At 25.9% G+C, this 24,459-nt stretch overlaps 2 protein-coding genes across 2 annotated transcripts in view; one reads left to right on the top strand and one right to left on the bottom strand.

The window, feature by feature from the left end:
- Positions 1 to 24,459, top strand: part of LOC114124176 (actin-histidine N-methyltransferase-like) — a 32,546-nt gene that overhangs the window by 2,201 nt on the left and 5,886 nt on the right. The window contains exons 5-6 of the mRNA XM_027987364.2: positions 670 to 728; positions 23,565 to 23,682. Coding sequence (XP_027843165.2) covers positions 670 to 728; positions 23,565 to 23,682 — 177 coding nt within the window. The remainder of the gene's footprint in view (positions 1 to 669; positions 729 to 23,564; positions 23,683 to 24,459) is intronic.
- On the bottom strand, positions 1,724 to 20,896 carry LOC114124175 (kinesin-related protein 4-like). Its single transcript, XM_027987363.2, has 3 exons — positions 20,563 to 20,896; positions 4,199 to 4,340; positions 1,724 to 4,127 (listed from the first exon to the last, which is right to left on the bottom strand). The coding sequence occupies exons 2-3, from the start codon at positions 4,334 to 4,336 to the stop codon at positions 1,893 to 1,895; spliced, it is 2,373 nt and encodes a 790-aa protein (XP_027843164.2). The 5' UTR covers positions 4,337 to 4,340; positions 20,563 to 20,896; the 3' UTR covers positions 1,724 to 1,892.

Below are 24,459 nucleotides of genomic sequence, written 5' to 3'. Positions count from 1 at the left end.
TTATAAATAAATAATCTGATTCCATATTATTTAGAGCAGTGTTTCTCAACCTGGGGTCGCGATCACCTTAACTAGGGGTCATGTAGATCAAAAATAATAAAACGCTAAATTACAAAATGAACATTTTTATTTAAAATTTTTTATTGAAAAAAAAAATACTAATACCTGTTACGAGTTTAAATTAGGTACCTACTACTCATGGTATTTATAAATGGTATATTTTCTTTGGTTAATTGGTTAGTGATATAATATTTTTATTGTTCAAATTTGTACTTAATATAGATAGGGGCTGTGAAGTAATTTATCATGTTTTATTCCTATTTTGGGGGTCTTGACACTAAAAAGGTTAAGAAAACTTATTTGAGAATATATAAAAAAAATAGAATAAATAATTAAACTTTATTTGAAAAGTTTTAAAAATTAAGTTGTTTTTCCATTTTAACAGTCAACAGTTAATATTTTAAAATATTTGTACATTTTCAAATAAAATTGTTAATTTTAATATTATAACCATAATAATCCAAGTTAAGAAAATAAATGCATTACTATGAGAGAAGTTTTTTGACTTTTGTTTGACTATCTCTGTGGTATTAACTGTAGTTTGTTTGAGGGATGTAAACATAAATCTGCTATTTTGTATTAATAATAATTGTATATTTTTATTTTCAGCTGTCCAATGATCCAGCTAGTGTGATATTAAAAGATACGTTTACTTATGAGTATTATAGGTAAGTTGAATATATTTTGAATTTTTAATTTATTTGTGAGTGTGTCTAAAGTCAAATAAGAGAAATGCTATGGATACTATTATTATTATAATTTGGTTATAATATATTTTTTTATTAATACTTGATCTTATTGTTTTATAAAATGTAAATATTGAAAAATTAAATTTTTAGTTAGGCAGTAATGTGATTTATTGAACACTGGGCACCAACTATTTATTATTTTTGTGTTTTTTTCAAAATATGTTTTTATATAATTTAAAGAATTTACTTAGTTCTTTTCAGACTCAGCTCAAGTGTTAAACACACCTAGGAAAACTTGATTTTTGCCATCCTTTACAAGTATCAAATGTAATTAATGCTGTCCTAGGTGTAGGCCTATGTCGCCTATCCCTTGAGACTGGTTCTTTTGATACTTATTTTTAACCACTAATTTATTAATGTATCAACATCATTATTATTATGATTTTTTTTTCGAGTTTACAAACTATCTTAGTATTAGTTATTAGTATCTTATTTTAAAAAATATTGCTCTATATCAATGGTAATAATAAATGTAGAAGTAGAACAGTGGAACTTGAGAAGTAGATTAATTTGATATAAGTAAAAATGTAGGATTAGTTATACTACTTAATAATATCTATTGTTCTGTGATGTTAAATTATATTAATAATTTATTTATTTTTTATTGATATAAATACTATATAATTTAAAAGTCTGAATCAAAATTTAAGATCTCTATACTTAATAATTTGTCAATTTTATAGTATAACTTTTATTTGTGTGTTGTAAATTGTAATGTATCATTTTTATTTCAGTTATATCTTATTTTAATATGGTTAATTAATCTATAATAAAATATTATCATTTATTATTATTAGCACTACTTATTCTGTATTCAGCACTTGAGTGACTAAGGATAATAATATGTATAGTTTCAGTTTACAATACATAAAATATTATGACTAATGTTTATGATTGAATAATACAGAAAAAAATATTTTGTCCTATAATAAATAATTAGATTATTTTTATTGGTTTAAAACAAAATAATATATCATTTATTTTTATTTGGGTATTCATCTGTTTTAATAGTATACATTTAACAATATAAAAAATAATTTAAATTTTGTCCAAGATACGAACATTGAACAACTGTAACACTGATCAGTCATAACGGAATGTTTTCCTCAGTGTTCTCCACAGGTAATATTGACGATTAGCTGTTGTGTGAGCATCGATACGTCCTCCATATCCATCATAGTATTGATCCTGGCAATTTTTATCCATGACAGGACTTGTACTACGAGCGCTAGATCTAAGATCTGGGTCATGGTGTAGATTATGTTGGCAAAACACAGATTTTTTTCGTATAACCCGTTTTTTTTGTCTGATTCTACACGATATGAGCAACACAAAGAAGCCTAGGATTGCTATTGCCAATATTGCAGCACTAGCTATGATAGCTGATTTAACAGCTACTGGTAATTTTCTCATTTCAAAACGACGGTATACCAAATTATTTTCCTCGTCTATGTCTTTATTTTTGTCTGAATAGCTCTGATATTTGTCTAAATGATTTGTGTCTTGAATGAATAATACTTGTGAAGGAATAGTCGGCGTTATAAGTGGCCTTTGGGTAGTTTTTATTGAGAAATCTGGCATGCTATCAAAAAGACGTGGTTCTCTTTCAGACGTTTCTATAACAATTCGAGTTTTTGGTGGTTTTGAAACAAATGAAATTGCTTCATTTTCTTGGTATTTGTCATTTGTTGTTGTATAAGTAGTCGTTGTCGGAAAACTAAATACTTTTTTCTCTTCGAAAATTGTATCCAATTGAATTTTACCAATTTCTGCTTCTTGTTCTACTTTAAAATTATTTAAATGCTCAATGTTTATTAATGGTTTAGAAAAGTTTGTTTCTTTGTGATCAAGCGGTTTTTCGTCAACTTGAATAGTCGATTTAACATCATCAATTTGTATTTCTTGTGTACGCTTTGTTGTTGGTTTATTAGTTGTATCGTTATATTGATTGTTACGGTTTTCTTCATCTAATTTTGTAGATATCGTTGATATTTGGGTTGTTAACTCTTTGTTTTTATCATTAGTCTGTTTCAAGTCATTTAATTCTTCCGTTTGTAATGTAACTTTGTTCTTTTGTGCTAAACGTTTTGTTTCTATTAAGTAGTTAGTGAAATTTTTAGTATTTTCTGTCACTATTGGCTCATCGGCACTTACATCTATCGATTCTTCTTTTGTATCTATAAGTTCTTGATGCCGTTGACTTGATCCTCGTTCCCTATGTTGTAAAAGTTCTTCTAAAGACATGTTTCTAAGATTCAGCACATTTGATAATAACGATGATCCAGTTTTAGTTTTTAATAAACTTAATATTTCGTCTTTGACCTTAGGTATGCTATCAGATTTGAATTTGAATTCATTGTTGTTATTATTTGGTTGTTCTTTCATCATTTTTGTTAGTGCTTCATCGTTGAATTGATAATCGTCTGTGCTATTTTTAGATTCTTTAGGTGGTGCGTTTTCTGTCATTTTGAAGTCTGGAGGAAGTAATGATAAAGGTAATTCTTCTTTTATTACTGTAATTTTCGGTTTAATTGTTGTTATTTCTTCCATAGTTGTATTTTGTGGTTTTAAACGACGTCTTATTACTGCAGACGTTGGTGGCAAGTTACTATTTATCGGCCTTTTATGCAATATTATTAGGTCGGCACGTGATGAATTTGATTTTTTCAATAATCCAATGTCTCTATGGTTAGTATTGCTATTATCGTCAGTTAATTTTTGTGTTGGTAATGTTGGTGAAATTGTAGATGTTTTTGGCGTTGTGGTCGTAATAGTAGTAGATTTAGGCGTTACTGTTGGAACAGTATTTGTGATTTCTGTTGTTGTTTTGACTATTTTCCATTTATCTTCTTCGGTTGATGTTATTGGTTCCCATCGTTTTACATCTTCATTGCTAACTTTATTACCAGGATCAGCTGGCCTGCGGATAAGTTTTCTTCGTGGTAAAATATTTTCTTCTTCTGCGATGCCACCCCCTTCAATTAATGGTCGTCTTTGTAATGGCCGTCTTCGTCTCTTTATTGGTCGTCGTCGAATATATCCTTCTGCATAGTCTGGTTCTAGAGGTTCCTGATTCCATACTACCGGATGATTTATATTTTCCTCGTACGTGTGCGTTGATGTCCTCGGGCGTTTGCGCCGACGACGTCTTTTACGCCGTGGCTTTCTCACAGGGACTTCAGATTCAATTTCAGAAGGTTGATTTGTTGGAAATGGCACTTGACTTTCAACAATTTCTGACGAAGCTTCATCAATATTGTCTTCAAGTTCGAAATCATCGTTATCGTTATTTATCTGTTCGCCATCAAGTTCATGATCCTAAAATACAAGTATAATACATCTTTAAAATTATGTTTCGTGTTTTAATTTATTATAGAAAGGATACTTACGTGTGGTGTTCCGTGAGTAGAAGAATTGGACAATTTTAGGTTAGCATTTAATTCTTCTTTATTTGTAACACAATAAGTAACATTGAATAAATTAAACACTAAAGTGTATATCAAAAAAATCCAAACAACATTCTTCATTTTTCTGAAAGAAAAAATATATATTAGTGGGTGTATTTCAAAAATATAAGTATTTACTATTTTCATAATTTTAATTAGTTTAACATGATCTGTTTAGCGTATACATGTATTTGCAATGAATTCTTTAGTATAAATTATTTAAATACGTGAAGTTTGTTTTTGTTTTAGTTTTAAGTAAAATCGAAATAATTTGAATTGATGGCCAATACTAAATAAATAATATTTTATCGTTATTCAATCTACAGCTACTTACGTATAAGAATATGTAATGTATGCTATCAATTGACCAACAACCACTACAATATGGTTTCAATGATTTAATGACTTTTAAATTAAATTTCAGTACGCTCTAGTAACTATACGTCAAATAACTTACAAAAATGATTGATGGTCAGTTGAATAATAATTGCGAACTTGAAAAATACTTTCTCTGTCTAAATCGTGTGCATTCGAAAATCAAATAAAATGAAACTCATCCAGCTACTCAATGTTAGTTCATTGTCATCGTGTGTTTACTACGCGAGACATATTTAAGGTTCATGGTACACTGCATTTTATCGAATCAAAATAATATTTACAATGATAATAATATTACAAAAAATGAATTGTTTAAAATAAAGAAGTTTTTGTGGTTTTTCTGTAATTATTAGGTGTTGGATATTAATGTCAAATCTCGCAAAAATCATTCACCGCTAATTTTGTCAAATATACTTCTAGTTCTTTGCAATTAGTCTTTACGAATATGGTATGAAGAAGTGAAACTAATCTCTGTATGACCATCTTTATAACATCTATCAAAGTAGTTGTAAAGTATTTACAGTTGTGTGTGTATATATATATATATATATAGTGTATTTTTGTCATGTTTATAGTTTTCACGGTGGATTAGAATCGGATTGAAAACTGAAAAACGTCTATTATCCTTAAAAAATATAATGTTATCCCGATCATTGTGTGTTTTTCTTATTTTCATTTGTCAGTAGAAAATTTGAACGATTTATAATTTCACTTGACATTCTAAACAATAATGGTTATAATTCGTTTTTGAACTTTTGTCTTTTTTTTTTTTGTTGTAAGCGTAGAAAAAGTATTTATGCGCTGTTATACTTGACGTAACATGCACAAACACATCATATATATTGGTTTATTCATAATTTATATTTATTAACTTTTATTAAAATTTTGGGCGATTATGTAATATTTTTTTTAAACGATTTGCAGCACATTGATATATAAGTCTTCGTTAAAACGAGTATTAGGGTATTAGTAGTTAAAATGTATAATAAACTACCAATGGTTTGTATTTAACAAATATTCCAAGTTCTACGCATAATGCATATACACTATACGCGTATATGTTAGGGGTGGCCAAACAGTCGATCGCGGATAATTTCTAAGTCGATCATGTTAGAATTTATTTTTAGGGCCACGCGCCCTATCTGTTTCTTAATAATTATAGTTATTCAATAGTAAAAAAAAATTCTATAGAAGTCGATTCTTAAAGGTGAAGTATATTTTTAATAGATCGTGACCAAAAAAAGTTTAGCCACCCCTGATATATGTATATAGAAATGTGTGTGTGTGTGTGTGTGTGTGTGTGTGTGTGTGTGTGTGATTATGATGATATTTAATATTTACTTAATATTTATATGCACAGAGTCTTAGAATTTATTGTTATAAACAAAACAATGGAGTTTTACAAATGTTAAATTTTTTGTAAAATAAGGTTCATAAAATCATTATATAATACCAAAGATATTTTTAATATTATTATGTATCTATTTTATTGAAAGTTTAGTACCTACTTATATTGGTTAATACATTAAGTATTTAGTAATTTGAACATAATAATATTTATTAATAATTGTAATAACTGATAAATAAATAAAATTAAAACACAAAGAAAATCCTTTCCAGGCTTCAATTCAAGTATACAACTGTCATAGTTGTTTTAATTATAAATTAAATCAATTTATGAACCTTGAAATTGCTTCAAACTTTTTGAAAGTTATTTAAAATCGTAAGCTGTAAGCTGTAAACTACATGAATTCATAAGATTATATTAAGAATTTCAAATAGTTTTAAATAGGTACCTACATCCCCTCTTTCTTTTTATAATAGTTTATGTATAAATAATTGTATGTATTTAATTTATATGGTCTATGTAGATATTAGCTACTTATAACTTTTTTTGGTTGAAATTATCTAAAATAATATGATTTTTGAACGTTTTTTCTATTGTTGTTATAATAACATAGATTATAAACTTCGCGAAGATAATAATTTTCACTATTGAAGCGTGTACACGTCCAATTTGTTATATAATGAATACTTAACTCATGAATGTTACGGTCGAAATAAAATAAAACAATTTAAGAATAAAAAACTCTAGATCACACGTGATAGGGAGATAATCCAGTTAAAAAATTAAAATACAATGGATAGTAAAAACAGTGCAGAAAGAGAAAGTAATTGTGAGTTGGTATTTAGAATCAGATACAAAAATGAATACAACACTTGCACCAGGAAATGGTTCAATTCGTATAATTGTGATTAAACGGGGCTATTGTTTTGTATTTTGTTTTTTTTTTTGTCATTGATAACAAAAAAACACCTTTTATAATATTACGAATGAATTAATAAATTATAGGTTATTAAGTAATAATGCCCATGCTATACATATTACATATATACCTACGTGGATACGTATTATAATATGTAGCTAGTATCATTGTAATATGTAACTATGCATTTTGATTTTGGCGGTTAACATAGAATTTTATGGCGAAAAGGTAAAATAATATGTAAAAAGTAAAACGAACTATTGGCACTATAAACGCGTATCAATAATATGCCAAATTGTCAAACAAAACATCCTGTAGAAAGTTTTTCGTTTTAAATTAAAATCTCAGTTATTGTGTGTCATTTCTTCAACAAGTTAAAATTTGGCAGACTCAATTATTATTCATTTGCCATATGCATATAAAATTTGTATGTATAATAGTAAAATATTATAATATGCCTATTTTTTCACACTCACGTATGACGTAGAAACCAAAATAATTTTTATAATAAAACATAAAATACGTAATAGGGTACCAATATATTGTGTTACGTTCTAATACATATATTATCCAATACCTATTGGATGTAAAATAATAGGTATGATTACTATTATCATCATTCATCCATAAAATGATAATAATATTACCCATATTTAATTTACCAACTGTAATATAAACAATAAACATGATAATACGTATAAATATGAGTTATATATTAAACATTTTATTATATTTGGTTTAGTTACTAATTGAATCGTTTTTATAAAATTCTAATAAATATTAAAATACTATTCTGTGATGTAATTATAATTTGATTGATATAGTATTAATATATATTTAGTTAAAGATAATATTTTACTGAGGGATGTCTGTTATAGAATCTGAACAATAAGCTCAATACAGCAAAAAATAAATAATGAGATGAAAATGAGAATGAATAGGCTTTTTAGGAAGATAATCTGTTGAAATTAAATATAGTTTTTATGGTTTGATAATAACAAATATTGACAAAACATAAACAAAAAAATAGCTTGTTGGTTAGGTATTTATTATTATTATTTTTTCTTAACTATTATTTATTAGTTATTACACTATACTTTTATTATTATAATTAATATTAAAATACCTAATTAAATAAATAAAAAAATTGAAAAACAATGATAAATCTGGGGAGGGATTACAATAACCGGATAATTTGATGGGTTAAGTTCAATGATACAATATACTTCGACTTGTTTGGGTATTTTAGGTATAATACAAGATTATACTATAGACTAATATATAACTATATTAACTATAATAGTAATATTATTTTTGTTGAACATGTAGAAATGTTTGATCTTATAATAAAATATATGTAACTAACATACCTATTTCTATATTATATTAGTATAAAATTGTCAATTCTATCAAATTAACAAGTGTTTAAAGTTATTTAAGTTTTAAATTTATAGTACTTATATTTTACATTTAACAACTTGTGTATTTTATTCGATTTTTTTATATTTATTTCAGAAAGTATAAATCTCGGGAATAAAAATTATAATTAATTATACAACTATTTTGTACATTAATAATTATAACCAGTCCTCTGAATTTCATGCATTAAGAAATTGCTAAATATGCATGTACTTGAACATTAAAATAAATAAGCAAAATATTAAAAAACGTGAACTTAAAAATTATAAAAGTTTAAAAATATGCTAGTTTTTTTAAATTTTTAAATTAATATTTATCTAAATTTTGTTTGGTGTAGTTACTTAGCATATAAAAGTAAAATTGGTTTTTTCTAGAAATCAACGTTTACAAAAAAAAAAAAAAAATACTTATTATCTTTCCTACAGACGTACTTACTTATGTAAAATGTGGCTTACTTTTATCTTTTGGAGTTTAAACTTTAGACTTAGAATACACATATAGCTTAGAAAATATTTTAAATTTTAAAATGGGACTTTTGAACTATGTAGAAAATATTAGTAATAATAATGATAATCGTAATAATTATTAGTATATTGTAGAAATGAGTTACCTACGAAGTTTTCTTGTGTTATGAAATTATTTCTATTATTTTTATCAACAACGTCTATTTAATCGTAATATTTCGTGTACACTTTAGAGAAAGCAAAAGTATCATTCATTTCATTAAACTAAATACAACAGAGTCACGATGATAAAACAAGAGCTGAAGAACCGGATCCTAACTGGATTAGTATTAATCGTCGCACTTAAAACTACTTTCCTCATCATCATTTAAACATCTTCTTCGAAACGCATAACCCATTTAATAAATTACTGCTACTTATTGAGGTTTTATAGAATTATTTTCTTTTAAAACTAGGTTTGAACTATCTTTGATTTTTGTTTAAAAAGAAGAAACTGGAGTTAGGCGCAGAGCGATTTCAGTGGAAGGTATTTTAAAATTGAATAGTAATTAGTTTAGAGCTTGGAATTATAGCTATGCATTTAATAAATGCAATTAAATGAATTGCATTTAATTATTATGATGTATAGGTATATTGTAAGAAAAAGTTATAAAATATGTATGCAGTTATATCCATTATATTTAAACTTGATATACTTGATAAAAAAATTACTTTTATCCCAGGAATCAGCATTGAACATGTTATCAGTAGCAATAAAAAACACTCAAAATTAAAATACCTAAACTTGTAATAGATTAAAATTTAAAATGCATTATTTCATCAATAACATTATTAACAACAAAAATATTTTTTTTTTTTTAGTCATCTTAAATTGAATTTTTTTTTTTATTTATTATATTATTAATAATTTTATTATTATTTTTTTTCTTTATTTTTTTTATGCATTTAATTAATATGAACTAATAAGCAATAGCCAATAATCTTTCAAATATGTAAAATACGATTTGTGTGTTTAAATTTGATGTTAGTTTTCGACATTTCGAACCACTTGTGCATTCACTATAAACAAACATGTGAGGTATTGAAAATTCCTATTATTATTCGGAATCTAGATTAATTTTAACTTTGGACAAATACATTACATATATATTTTTTATACATTACTCATGTATTATGACATATTATAAATTAAAAATATCACTGGTCGCTTAAATATAGATTCGTTAAGGCAGTTCAAACAAATTCATCAATAGTAAGAAACTTGAAGATGAATTTAATTCGTCAAGATAATATTGAATATTTATGGTTAAATCTTATTGAATCTAAGCTAACGAAATACATCTTTTAACGTGTTTAAATTTTCTCGGATATAACTGATGATTTTGAACTGCCTATTATTATTAAATTAGTTTTGAGCTTTTTCATTTATTGTATTGATATTTTTACAATTATAAATTAGTCAAGTTTTGGCCTGGTATAGAACATAGACATTTTTAGACTATAGTTGGAATATAAGGAATATTTTGGCTCTTTTTAAGCTGTTTATAGATGTTAATAATTGTTTGACCATTTTAGTTTTTATTCAACTTAATATGTATTATAAAACTTGTTTGTTGGTTAAAAAGTTTGAAAATTTAACACAATAAGGTTCTTCATGAGTTTTTTTATATAGCAATAAAAAATTGTCAAGAATAATTACATAGATACAGGGTCACAACTTTTTTTTTTAAATGTCGATTAACAATTATTTGCTGGATAAAAATACTTGAAAATTTAATAAATTCATAAGTTGTTAATTTCTTAATTAAAAAATATAGAAAATCTATGGTTACATTATTGTTTTATTATATTTTAAAGTTAGAATTTAAACATTAGAAAATGGTATACTATTGTTGTTAATAACTCATAAAAATTTTGAATTCTATTTCTAAGTTTTGAAAATTTAATATAAGATTTTTCATAAGTAGTTCATATTTGAACCATAAAATCTAAAAAATATAATATGCAGGCAATTATTTTTTATAGACATTTTAAGTTCAAATTGGAACGAAATTACTTATTAAACAATAATTAATAACTTTGTTAATTATTTTGTTTTAATTTAAAAACATTATTCGTAAGAATTTAAAACTTTCATGCTATATTATTATGCATTTTACTATACGCAGTACCATTTTTGATTTATCTTAAGATATTATTTATATAGGTATACTATGAATCTATTTTTACCGTATTAAATTATATATCATTGAATTCAAATTTAATCAACTAATTATAGCAACCCGTTCGACACCTAATGTATAGCGGTATCCACTATTGTTTACCTTTATTTAAATTTATATTTTATTTAAAAATATAATATAAGGTTTCTCATAAAAGTTTATTATAAGAAAAAATGTTTTACACAAGGCCAAATTATTATTTTTTATGAATGTTTGATTTTTGAAATTTGACGAAAATCACTAAAATCATCAAGGTTGCTAATTATTTTGCAAACATATAGGCTATCGTCTCTGTTCAAAATAGTTTTCCATCGTACCTATGCATTGATGTATGTACCATTAAATTTAACGTACAATATCCATTATAGTGACCTCTTCAATGATGAAATTTAGGTATTATACACCTACTATATTACAAAGTAACTACTCAGTTATTTTTCAAATTAAATTACTCACACACACATTTATAATATACATAAATAAAATAATATGAATAAATTACCGAAAATATATAATTTTCTTAAATCTATACCTTCTAGATAGTATATACCTACCTACGGTGCTTACTTAGAATATCTTAATTTGAATTGAATAACAGTTTTTCGTGTGAACGAATTAGCTTTCCAGTAACATTGTTTATAATAGTACACATACTTAATTTTAATGCATACTTATAGAAAGTATCGTATTATACACGTATTTTGTTTATGCGAAATCCACTCATTGCCAACAATCAACATAGAAAATATATTCAAATCATGATATAACGTGACGAATAAGAATGGAGAATAGTAATAATATTACGCATAATTTTTATTTAATTTTTTATTTATACGTTGTTTACTAATATGACTGCATGTCTGCATTATTAACTTTATATTGGAATAAACTAGTATTTGAGAGAAAGCCAAATAATGGCATCTCAGAAATGTCAATTTTACACTTTTATATAGGTAGTCTTATACGATTATGATATTCGGAACTAGGAAGCGAACTCGAGTGATTTATTAGACACGTGAACTTGATAATAATAATTGTGCAATGATATTTTTCTCAGACGAAGCGTGATCGAACGAATAAGCTTATTAGTGCGCAAATAACGAACCCCCTTAATTATATAAAATTAGCACCTTTCTAAATTCCGCCTAGTTGGATTCTATATGACGGATAGTATATAGTGATCAAATTGAAATTGAATTCTAGAAGGTTTTTTGTATTGAGAAATTAAGAAGTATCCATTTTGGACCAGAAAATAACAGGGCATAGGTCGTGCAGTGGACTTCACGGCGTGTCGGACCTCGCTCTCTTTTTTTTTTTTAGTTATATTTCATTTATTTATTATTTATTTTTGCACCGGTGAAACCAGAATTATTGCCCTTAGCGTATTCCGTAATACAATAAAAATGCATTTGTTCTCAAATACGTAGTACCTAGGTAGCTGGTGATTAGATGAAAAGTCGATTGTTATCAAAAATGTAACAAAATGCATTCACATAATATTATAGTAGTATCAACAAATAAATGATTCTTTATAAAGCCTCAAGGTAAATAATAATAATAACTTATAATTTCTAACTTCCACCTATATAAAATATGTATACGTATATAGTAGTGTATCCTATTGAATGTACCTATAATATACCAGTAAAATCAACCGCAATAATAACAATACGATTTATAAATTATACGCATCGTGTGTTATGATATTTTTCCTTGTAATCTACTTTTTAATATTTATATTTATAAAAGTTTTAACTGCAATTACAGTTAACTTTAGGTATAGTATTATTATACTATACCTATATATGCTGTAATCATATCATGTTTCTAATTAAAACATTTCATTATTTTACCTATTTATTTAATTAATACAGTCTGTATTTCGTTAAATTCATTACTAATTATAGTTAGGTACCTTGGTTAGATGATTAACTTTGCAAATCGAGTACAAAATCATAAAACTGTCTTTATTTTTGTTAATTAAGTATTTAGTTCTCATTAATATTTTTTATCAGATAATAAGTTTCAGACTAAAGTTGCTTTATAAAATCTTTGTTTAACATTTTCCGATCAATTAAATTATATATTAGGTATCACCAAAAACTAATACTAATAATAATCTGACCTGTTAAATTCACATAAGTTTTGTACTATTTTATCTACTTAACTATCACACGAATATTATAATTTGTAGTGTAATAATTCCCGTGTTATTATAATTTCGTACTTTTGTACTGCAAATAAATATCTTACAACATAATGTTAAAATGGAGCCATGTAACATTTGAAAATATTCTCATGTTGAAATATTACTATTGTCTATAATTTATAAGACTTATACCTATTTTATTGTTCTAAATTTTCATGATGAACTAAAGATTTGTTTTTTTGAAACGTTTGTTTAAATTTGTTTAGGCATATTATATTTTAAATTGTTACATCACGTAATATGCAATAAAATTCACTTTTTATTACTATAATAATTGTACAAAGGTTATAAAATAATTTGAATAACAAATATTGACAATCACTATCGAAGATCGTTTTGATTTTGCACTCTACAGTACCTTCCACCATAAATCCGTAAGATGGAATCTCAATTATCCATTTAAATAAAAAATACTAAGAGTATTTATTATTAAAAGACTAGAAAATCACATCATGACTTATATCAAAAACACTAGTCTTTTATCTATTTCTTAAAAAAAAACTTATTTATGACTTAACGAGTCATTCCTCAAATGCATCTTTTGCCACGCCACATAAAATACATAAAATTAAAATACTGAAGTATTAAATTTATTTTTAACAGTTCGCGATTTAGAATTATTTTTAAGTTTAAAATGTTTAAATTCATATCATATATCATATTGTACACAATGCACATTCTACTTGCAGCTAACTTAACTAGCCATAATAAATACAGAAATAATAAGTTATTGTTCTAATTAATTTAGACTTTCCGGGGTTGAGAATGTTTAAGTGTTTGTTGTATAATTAGGTATTTTTTGTTATGTTTTGTTAATATTTTAAATATTTTTGTAATTTAATATTTTTATATTTACATTTGCTTTCTTAGTTTTATACTAGGTTTAAAATTACGTTTGTTTATTAACATTCAAAACACTGAAATTTGTTTTATTTTACAAAATTAATAACACAATGATTGTTATTGTTTTATTTTATTTATCTAATGGTTCGTGATATTTATTATTATTTAACTTGAGAAACATAATACATATGAAAATAAAACATCATAATTATTATTAAGCTCATAATACGTTTCATCAAATTACAATATAAAACATTTGCAAAACTAACACAGTTTTAATTTTTAGAATAAATTATGTTCATACAATTCATTCCAATAAATAGTTCTCCTAAAATAATTCTTTTAGAAATTTAATTATAACTGTATTGTAATAAAGAAATATCGCCTTTATACAACTTTTATGGTTATTATATACATAATCTAGTGCAATAATATGTACCGTGCGTGGCTTAATTGTAGGATTTGAGACTACCTATTGGTATATAATTTTTTTCTTTCTATTTCATCTCATTATTTGTTTTATTGAAGTTAATTTTTTCGTACATAATTAATATGTGATTATTTTGATTTCTTTATTATTTACACGCAGTTATCGACGGATATTTTTATTTACTGTAAAGTTTCACTTTGAAAATATTACCAAAAGAATGTTCCCTACCTATAATATAAAGTTTAAACTATAAACTACAAAATGTCATTATAGCTAGAATCTATAATTGAACTTGAATCGAAATTATTTGTTTTTGCAGGTTATTATAACACGCGTTTTATTAATATATATAATATTCATAATACTCGATATTCTATGTTTTCTATTCTTTACCTATAGCGAATTTTTTGAATGACAATATTAAAAACGGTAAACATTTGCTCAAATAGTTTAAATTATTTCACCCATCTGTGTATCCTATAGGCAACTGCGAACCTAATTTGTGGCTGTGCTATTACTTATCATAATAAATATATATATATATGTACCACATCACATCTATTATGTTCACGAAGCTAGATCCTATTTTTGTAGATATTATAATAAGTGAAACGATGACCACGCGCAGACCATTTTTTTTTTCGATAATAGCGAGACAACGACCGTTTATGTTTATGTATACGTGTGGTAATTTATGTAATTCTCTCAACAATATAAATAATAAATATGCGTGTATAAGACGTATATCTAATTACTTTCATGACATTGTTGAAAAAATATACACACGTGTAATGTGCGTGTGTGTGTGTGTGTGCATGGCTTGATGTGGGTATGAGAGAATATACACACACAGCTATTATATGCATATAATATATTGTGTGTTTATACGTATACCTATATTTATGTTTTTTTCCTCCAAACCGTGCGAATTCATAACAAATTTAATATGTAATTTCAGTGTGTGTGTGTGTGTGTGTGTGTGTGTATTTATAAATATTTTTCACTACGCATTATCATGGTTAAGTATTGCTTAATAAACAACGCGATATACACGACATCGTGTTTAAACTCATCACCGTCTACTACTTAGGCTGCGTAATCAGTAAATTAAAATACAAATCCTCCGTTCTCGCATGCGAAAAGATTTAATACGTGTAATAGTGTTCGAGTAGCTGTTATGGGTACCCGGTTGTTTTTCTTTTTGAAATTCTATGTAGTGGATTACATATTATGTATTATTGTACATCTATATATAGGTACTCCGCAGCGCTTTCACCCGCGGGTTTCCTCGAGAAACTGGTCCCGATCGAAAGCAAAAATACTCGTTTTTCTTAAATTTTAATTCAATTTCCGAATGCCGTCAAAAGACGAACATCCATGATCAATTAAAATAAGAGGCGTCTTTAGTCTTTAGAGAACAAACGCGGCGACGACGGCGCTAAAATCGGAAATCCGCATTTAGCACGGATTCAAATACCATGAACAAACGGATGAGGCGCCGCGTCGAGGTTTGTTCCACGTGGGAAAATGTTCGCGGAATTCGAATAAAAAACACTCAACGTCACAGTGTCGTTACAACCTGTCGTTGTTTAATAGGCTTGGTAATCATCCAGTAGGACAGATTAACGCGAATATAGGCGTTTCGAAAAGTCGTCACAATTTAATTCGAAGACCACGAGTCTCCAAGTCTATATACGACCGTTATGATATAATATATAATATCGAACTGTTATATCATATAATTATATTACAGAAACTCTAGTACTCTACACGATTTTAATTCAGATAGTTCTAGCTTACAAAGACCATAACTATATACGTGTCTTCTCCCTCCCGCGTGTTAAATGTAATTGATTTCTAACTCGTTATATTATGATAAATGCTCGTTGTAGTTATTAATTATATTATTGTACTTTAAATCACGAATTTTTTCTTTTTAATCTGTCAACGATACTGCAATGATGACGGATTATAATAATTAATGTATAAATTTCTTTTCGGATTCTGAACTTGTAAAATAGTCATTGCTTCCGAGGGTAAAATAAAAAATTCAGTAGAAATTTATTTTTGTCGATGATTGCCAGTTTGTGTATTTGTCGAGATTAATTAATCGGTTTCATACTTTCTTAACTAGAAATATACCTATAATAATTAGTGTCTGACGATCATGACACTTATCGTGCTGTATTTAAGTATCTATATGAGCAATAAAATATATTAGACTAAATTCTTTATCCAGTCTTAATAAATACATTTATTTAGAAGAAGTTAACTGGAACTGTTCGTAAATAGTTACAGATTATTGTTTTAACTCGTAGAAAGTGGTTATACTTATCCGCCTTGTGTTCAACACCAGAAAATGTTTTGTATACAATTTTAATTGGGTCTCATTAAAATGATAATGAAAGATTTAAATTTTTTACTTTCATACTAATTAATGACCAAGAAAGTTTGGTCTTTTATTACGTAACTACAATTGTTAGTGTGTTAAAATGTGGTTTAATTAAAGAATTTATTGTGTTCGCGATATTCAACTTTAAACACTTATTTTTAAAAATATATGAGATTTCAATAAAACTAATACGTTATTTCTGCCTTGACGGTGGGCGTATATTTATATGATAATTACTATGTACATTCTAAAATTGTGATTTTTTAAATTACAATACATGATGTAAATCATTTTTTCTTTTCTAATTATTCTGTTATTGTTATAATGTATAATAATAACTAATGGTCAATCATAGAAAAGTTTATTTTATTTTAATTGTATAACATATAATATTATTCTTATACCTATATATGTAAGTTCATTTTTTTTTTATTCACACGAATCCTAAACTAAGAACACTATTACAGAAATATTTATGTGTTTGTGTTTAATGAAAAGAAATACTACTTATATATCTACTATTAATTGTCACACATATAGGTAGTTTATTGTTTTATGCTTGATGTATATTGTATATACATACGAATATACTAGTTTATATATGAAAGTAGTTTTTTTTTATAGTTGTCTGTAATTTATGTAGGATGCATTTTTATGTGAATAGGTATTTAACATCAATATTAAACCGGATTTAAAAGAGAAATATCATAATAATAGTTTACTAAACAAAATTATATCTTTATATTGTTTTTAGTTTAATACATATTTATTTTGTAGAAAAAAAAAGTATTTGACTTGAAATTTATGCACGCGTTAGGTGTAATTAAGTTAACATTAAATATGTATGTATATACATTATTCTTATTATATAATTCGTAAAAATAAGAAATTTTTTCTTTTTACTAGTTTTCCTGTTGAATTTATAAACACCCTTGTGATGACGTGTCTGTACCTTGACTATATTGACGACTATTTAATAAGCATAACAAATGGCATAATTTGTAATAATTAATTTTGAAAGAAAATATTACCAATTTGTAGATGTGTTTTCAAAATACTATTTTAAAGAATTTAGAATATAGACTCTAAATGTATAATAAACATCAGTTCATAATGTTCTTACACTTCGATTTATATCCACTAAAAATAAGTACTATTATATGCTCTAGTGACGCGTAAGTATTCGAAATAATAGTATTATTTTATTTATATGTTTAGAGGTGTTAAGAGTTGAGTTAGAAAGCAATTCTGTAACAAAATGTATCTCCAATTTATAAGTTATTGTGATTTTTCTTTTTAACACATTTTTATCTATGGACCAATATATTTAAATTAAACATACTAATGTCAATTATTACGCGTTGTAATTAATGTTTATAAGTACAATTTATGTAATGATGATCTGGAATGTATTGACGAAATTATAATTGTAAATTATCGTGACTAATGATCAAATTAAGATTCAGTCAAAAAGGAAAGTAATTTAAAAACATTCTTATAAAAAAATATTATCCCTTAAAATTTTAAAACTTCATGTTCTAAAAAATTTTTAGCGTAATTTTTTTATGTAATTTCTGCATAATCAGATGTTTCTATACATTTTAAGTTAACTCATATAAACAATCAGCAATTGAATATGATAACAAAAATCAAGACATTTTTATTGGAATGTAAAACTTATCCATGCATAATGTATATTTATCATGTGTATTTGGGGTTGTTTTTAGTTTATTAAAAAAAAAAAGTCTATAAGTTGCTATACAGGTAGTTACAGGTAGTTTACACGTGCATTGAGTTTTGGCTCATGAAAATCGAATATTTTTTGTTGATTTAAATGGTTGTTATTGTGTACAGATTAAATTAATATAAATATACTCTTAATTAAGAACAATATGTTAAATGAATTTTCTTACAAACATATTTAAAAAAAAAAAAATCTTGAAATCAAAATATCAAATACTAATGAACACAATTATTTATGATGATAACTTATGTGATTTTCAATCATGAGTTGCTTTCTTTATTTTAGAGTCTAGACATATAATATTTTTTATAAACATTAAGCACATAAAGACGAATACCAATCTTTAAAAAATACTGGATTTACGACGACTTTCAAGCATTAATTGAATTTTTCTACAATTTTTTTGGTGTTAACATCAAAAATATGTTCAGAATTAAGACTTGGAAATAAAATCACGAAGTTAATCAATGTAATAGTACTTTTATTATAGATTCCGACTGAAAAAAAAACGGTAAATGATAGAAAGATTAATTTTAAACTAGACGAAGTCGAGTAATACAGCTAATTACATTTAAATGTGAATAGGTGCCTAGTTAAAATTAAAAAATCGGTAAAAATTTAATACATATATGTTTGAGTACAGTACGAAGTACAATTTATCTCATCATAAATATAATAGTTTAAAATCTAAGATGTTATTAAGTATGTAATATACATTAGTAATTTGTACTACTTATATATAACATTTTGCCATTTAATTTATAGGTAGTAAAAACATAGTATTCATTCGAATCGATGCGATGAAAGTACCTAAATCGTTCATTACTTCGCACTTAAAATGAATTTAATTGGTTAATAACATTTGAATTCTACCAAAATCGTCTTTAAAATAAGGCGTTCGTTCATTATGTTTTGATTAATCACAGAACGCGGAACTCTCTTGGAGTTGTTAATAGTTTGTTCCGTCATCCGCGTCCATCATAAAATACATACTTCCTCATTTTTCCGACTATTCGTTCCAGAATTAGGCTTAAAGATGAACAATTTCATTAAATTAAAAAAAAAATTATCGGTTCCTTATTTTGATTATTATTTAACTGCATTTTTTTATATATATTTCATTTTAGAAATTATGTTATAAATATTACTACAAAATTTTATAGTTGTTGTACCTATTATTAATAACTTATTTTCAAGTTTTTTGAAGAAAAATAAAACAATATCTTTTGTTTGAAAACGATGCAGTTTAAAATAATTCTATTTAATAAGAGTATTGCATAACCAGAAAATAGTTTGTATTTTAAAATATTTTCTTTCGGAAATGTATAAAAATCCGTAGGTACAGTTTACATGCTAGAAGACAGAAGTACAATAATAGTTTATCTACGTTAGATTAAAGAAGACTATATAACATCAAAGCATACATAATTAATGATATTTTTTAACTATTTAAACTGATAGATAATATTATAAGAGAACATTATTCCTCTTGTTGAATAAAAATTGTCTTTCGTCATTGACGCTCGACTATAGTAGGTAAAGTTATTAAAGTTATTTTATCTTATTTTGTTAGATAATATAATAATGTTTTTATGTGAAGCATTTAAGTTTCTGTTTTGAAACAGTAATACTTCAAATTTTTAAATCACTACGTTATTTATTAAGTGTAAAAGTAAAATGTATTAAGAAATTTATTTAATAATATCCATTAAACCTATTTCAGTCCTTTTTTGCTGAGATTTTATATTTTGGATAGTGTACCTGCATTCAAGTGCATGTAGATACTCTTAATATCATAGATTTTTTTTTACTATGACTATAATATTTCTAATGCATTAATAGCATAAAAAAATTAAAAAAAATACTATAAACATTTTAAATGTTTTTATATTTATGCTGCAACTTATCAATTATTATTATAATGGTTTAGTGAACGAACCTGTAATTAGTGCACCTTGGGTTTTTCTTTCATTAGTATTTTCTCGACAAGCGTCCCGGTATATCCATAACGTTGATGACGTTCGCTACGGTGGTGTTCATATACCCACTTAAATTTTATATTATTGTGCCGGCTTTAACAACAACGACTATCAGTTATAATTGAAAAAAAATTATCACACCTATGATGTATCGTGCACACAAGTAGCAGTACTACTAACACCGTAAACCATTAAACGTAAAACGCGCACTGGCACATGCCCGCGATAGTTTCCGGCGCGAAACAAACACCGAACACGAGACACGAGTAAATAACCTTTCACTGGAGAATATTGTATTTCTGTATTTGTATGACAGGATGTATATATACACGTCCGTACCACTTCCACTCTATCTCACACTCCTATTCAGTCTACAATAATATTTATATTCGATCGCGTGCCACCGAACGCCGTTATTTATTATGGTTATGACCACTACTTATGTACGAACGTTTCGACCCTTTGAGCTATTTATCGTCAATTCATTCGCAAGACACACTTATTTCGATGTTGTTTGTACATAGTTCGGCATTGAATTATTACATGTACTATAGTATTTGTGTTCGTCGGCTATACTATTCTATAAATAGTCAATTGGCGAAACTATATGGGGATGAAATATAGGGGCTAATAAAAATAATGTATAACTATATTTAAAGATTCAATTTTTTAAGCAGTTAATCGATTTTTTTTTATTATTGATGTGCATATACCTACATACCTATATAAAATGGGTTATAATTGTTTTTATTTGTATGATTCGTTTAACACGATGACAATTCCAATTAGATACCTTTCAAAAATGTTTGTCTTTTTTTTGTTTAATTAAATAATTTATGAGCGTTGTTGGTTTGATAGATTATAATTTAATATTAAAATATATTCGCCTATATTTTAAATTTATCAAAGCGTACGTTTTTAGTTTCAATTCTAAAGCAGAATAATTTTCTAAAATTTGTATGAATATAGAATTTTCAAAATTAGTTAATTTATTGTGTAAATTATTTACAACTTTCGAATGCCTATTTTTAGAGTTAAGTTGAGTAGATTAGTATAAAATATAGATGGGTAGAGCTACCCTTTATGTACAGATGTTTTCATTTTAAAAACTTCAGTACATATCGAGTGAGATGATGATTTTTTACTGTAAAATAGTCATTCAGTATACTATGGTCTATGGATAATATGTATATTGTATATAATATATATATTTTTATATAACACGTGCACAGAAATAATATAATATACATGAGTATATTGCTAATAATGCTGTATACATCTTGTAATAAAGAGTCATTGAATTATTTTAATTTAAATTATTTAGGCGAATTTACAGTTATTCAGGTATTATATACGTTAACCAGTAGGTAGATATTACACAAAGGACGTAGATGGTTATTTTGGAGTAGATTAATCTACTTACAGACTCTATACGGGCTTATTGTAAACGTGTATGTTTTAATGCTTAAACAATAAATGGGTTTTAATTAAAATGTAGAGCATAAATAAAAAATTAGCTTTGTCGTTCGATGATTATGATTTGACCTAATACTCATGGCAATATATTTTTTATGCGTTTCATTTATTATTTTTATGTGTAATAATTCAAGCACGGATCCAGGGTGGGTGGTTTATCACTTTTCGTTGGCAGTTTTATAATTACCAAGTTATTATATTTTTGTTTATAACATTTTATTGTTTTCGGGGACATTATTTCTGATTTACAAAATATTTATAATATATTATATGGATAATGGATAAATAGTTCATGATAATAGATTTAAAATTAGTATGGAAACTACGATATAGTTTAAAAATAAAAATTACGTATAGTAATAATAGTATATTAATCAATTTTTTTTTTTAATTTTTAAATTTTTTTATTTTTTTACAAAAAGCCCGCTTTAATAAGTACTATACTTGGAAAACCACTATACTATTTTCCTTAGTACATTTAGTTAAATAACACAGAAACGCCTGCGTTAACATGTCTTAACATTAAAAAAAATATTATTTATCATCACTTAAATATAAAACGGACAAAATGGTAAACAACTAAAAACCAAGTATCTATTTGAAAAATTTCAAAAATGCATTATTTGAGCATAAAGATTTGAATTTACTTCGTTGATCTCTACATAATTTTGTTTGATCTATACTTTCCTATTCATGCAGGATCCGCGCCTAAATAATGTAAAATACTTACCCAAAATTACAAAATTGATTTTCAGATCGGTGTCTATGTTACATTTATATATTTTTGTCCCTGGGAAAAAACGATATATTTATATTTATTTTTATTTTAATATTAACTTTAATTTATTCTTATAAATATATTCAACATGGAATTTTACCGAATTATGAATTTACATTTTTTTTTTCATTTTTCACTTTAAAATTGAATAAATATTAGGTACATAATCTTAATTATTTTATAGTAGTCATTTTATCTGCTACCCACCACTATGGGTGTAAAGGAACCGCTCGTTATACCTGCCTTCTACACTCACTATCTCGCAAGTGCTCGCCTAACTGTATAACCCTGATACTACTATAAAAAGGATTAGATGGTTTGTGTTTACGCGATATTTATTTGAGATACAAAAATTTGGGTGGTAGATAACAGAAAATACCCACCGATCATACGATTTATATTGTAATAAAAAAATGTTATTAATGAATTTTACATTAAAAAAAATCATTATGATAGTCGTAATAATTATTAAATTATCACTTGGATAATAGGTTTATTATACGAATAAAATGTTAATGAGTTCTAGAAAAAATATCGATTTAAATTGAAATAATTCTCATCTTACATCAATATATCATGTAAATGTACGTTAGTGTGTGTATATTAAAATTCCGATGTATTACATTATCATATAGTTAATTTTTTTATTTTGTCAAAATAAAGATTAAAATTAGTTGATTGTAATTGTATTTTATTCATCTGTTTTAGGTGGGCAGTGTCGACGCTGATGTCACGCCAGAATACAGTTCCTAATTCTGATAATCCGACCGAAAATGTTAGTGCACTCATACCAATTTGGGACATGTTCAACCACCGCAGTGGAAGAGTAAGTAGATTATTAGAATTTACTTATTCGTATAAAGTATAAACAGAAATGCTACAGCTATAAATTATGGATGTATATTTGGTTGTAGATCTGCTGATAAATGATGATAGATACGAGTTTGCTATAATACGATGAGTTTGTTAGGTATTGGGGTAGGCTTTGGACTCGTAGATTAGGTTAAAATAAAATGGTATTAAGTTTAACCTACCTCTATACTCAAATGACTACTCTCCGGGGTCAATAATACAAAACTTTTCGATTTGGGGTTAGTCTTCTATAATATGTTCTTAAAAAATGTAATTGCATCCAAACACTACACGATTTTTTCACTGAGTATTTGACCGAGGACGTGTATTTGTTTTTATACTCATATTAATATATAACATACGAGTAATATGTTATATAATAATATATATTTTGACTCATAGTAATATAATATAAAATATACAGGTGAACGATCTACGTATAATGACAAGTATAGGTAAGACAATGGTTTTTTTTTCAAACCGCAAACTTCAATTCGAAGTCAAACTAATTTTTATTCTTGTTTTTTCGTTTTTATATATCTATACAAATTTTGTTATTGTGATGTAATTTATTTTTTCTGCGACGTGGTATATGGTTATTTCACGGCGGCAAGCAATGTATATAATATTATACGTTACGACTTTATTCATGGTTATCATAAGTGCGACGAGGTCAATTTGCTTTCAATTCATCATTTAAGAATAAGCCATTTCGAACTCACTTTATACGTACCTGAACTTTGAGTTGAAG

Source organism: Aphis gossypii, chromosome 1 (assembly GCF_020184175.1).
Source record: "Aphis gossypii isolate Hap1 chromosome 1, ASM2018417v2, whole genome shotgun sequence".
In the NCBI taxonomy this organism is placed as follows: domain Eukaryota; kingdom Metazoa; phylum Arthropoda; class Insecta; order Hemiptera; family Aphididae; genus Aphis; species Aphis gossypii.
This window is presented reverse-complemented; position numbering and strand designations above follow the sequence as displayed.

Excerpts from the sequence above, each read along its gene's own strand:
- LOC114124175 (XM_027987363.2), bottom strand. The coding sequence starts at position 4,336 with ATGAAGAATGTTGTTTGGATTTTTTTGATATACACTTTAGTGTTTAAT. Across the intron at positions 4,128-4,198 it reads CTACTCACGGAACACCACAC|GATCATGAACTTGATGGCGA; the intron begins GTAAGTATCCTT and ends CTTGTATTTTAG.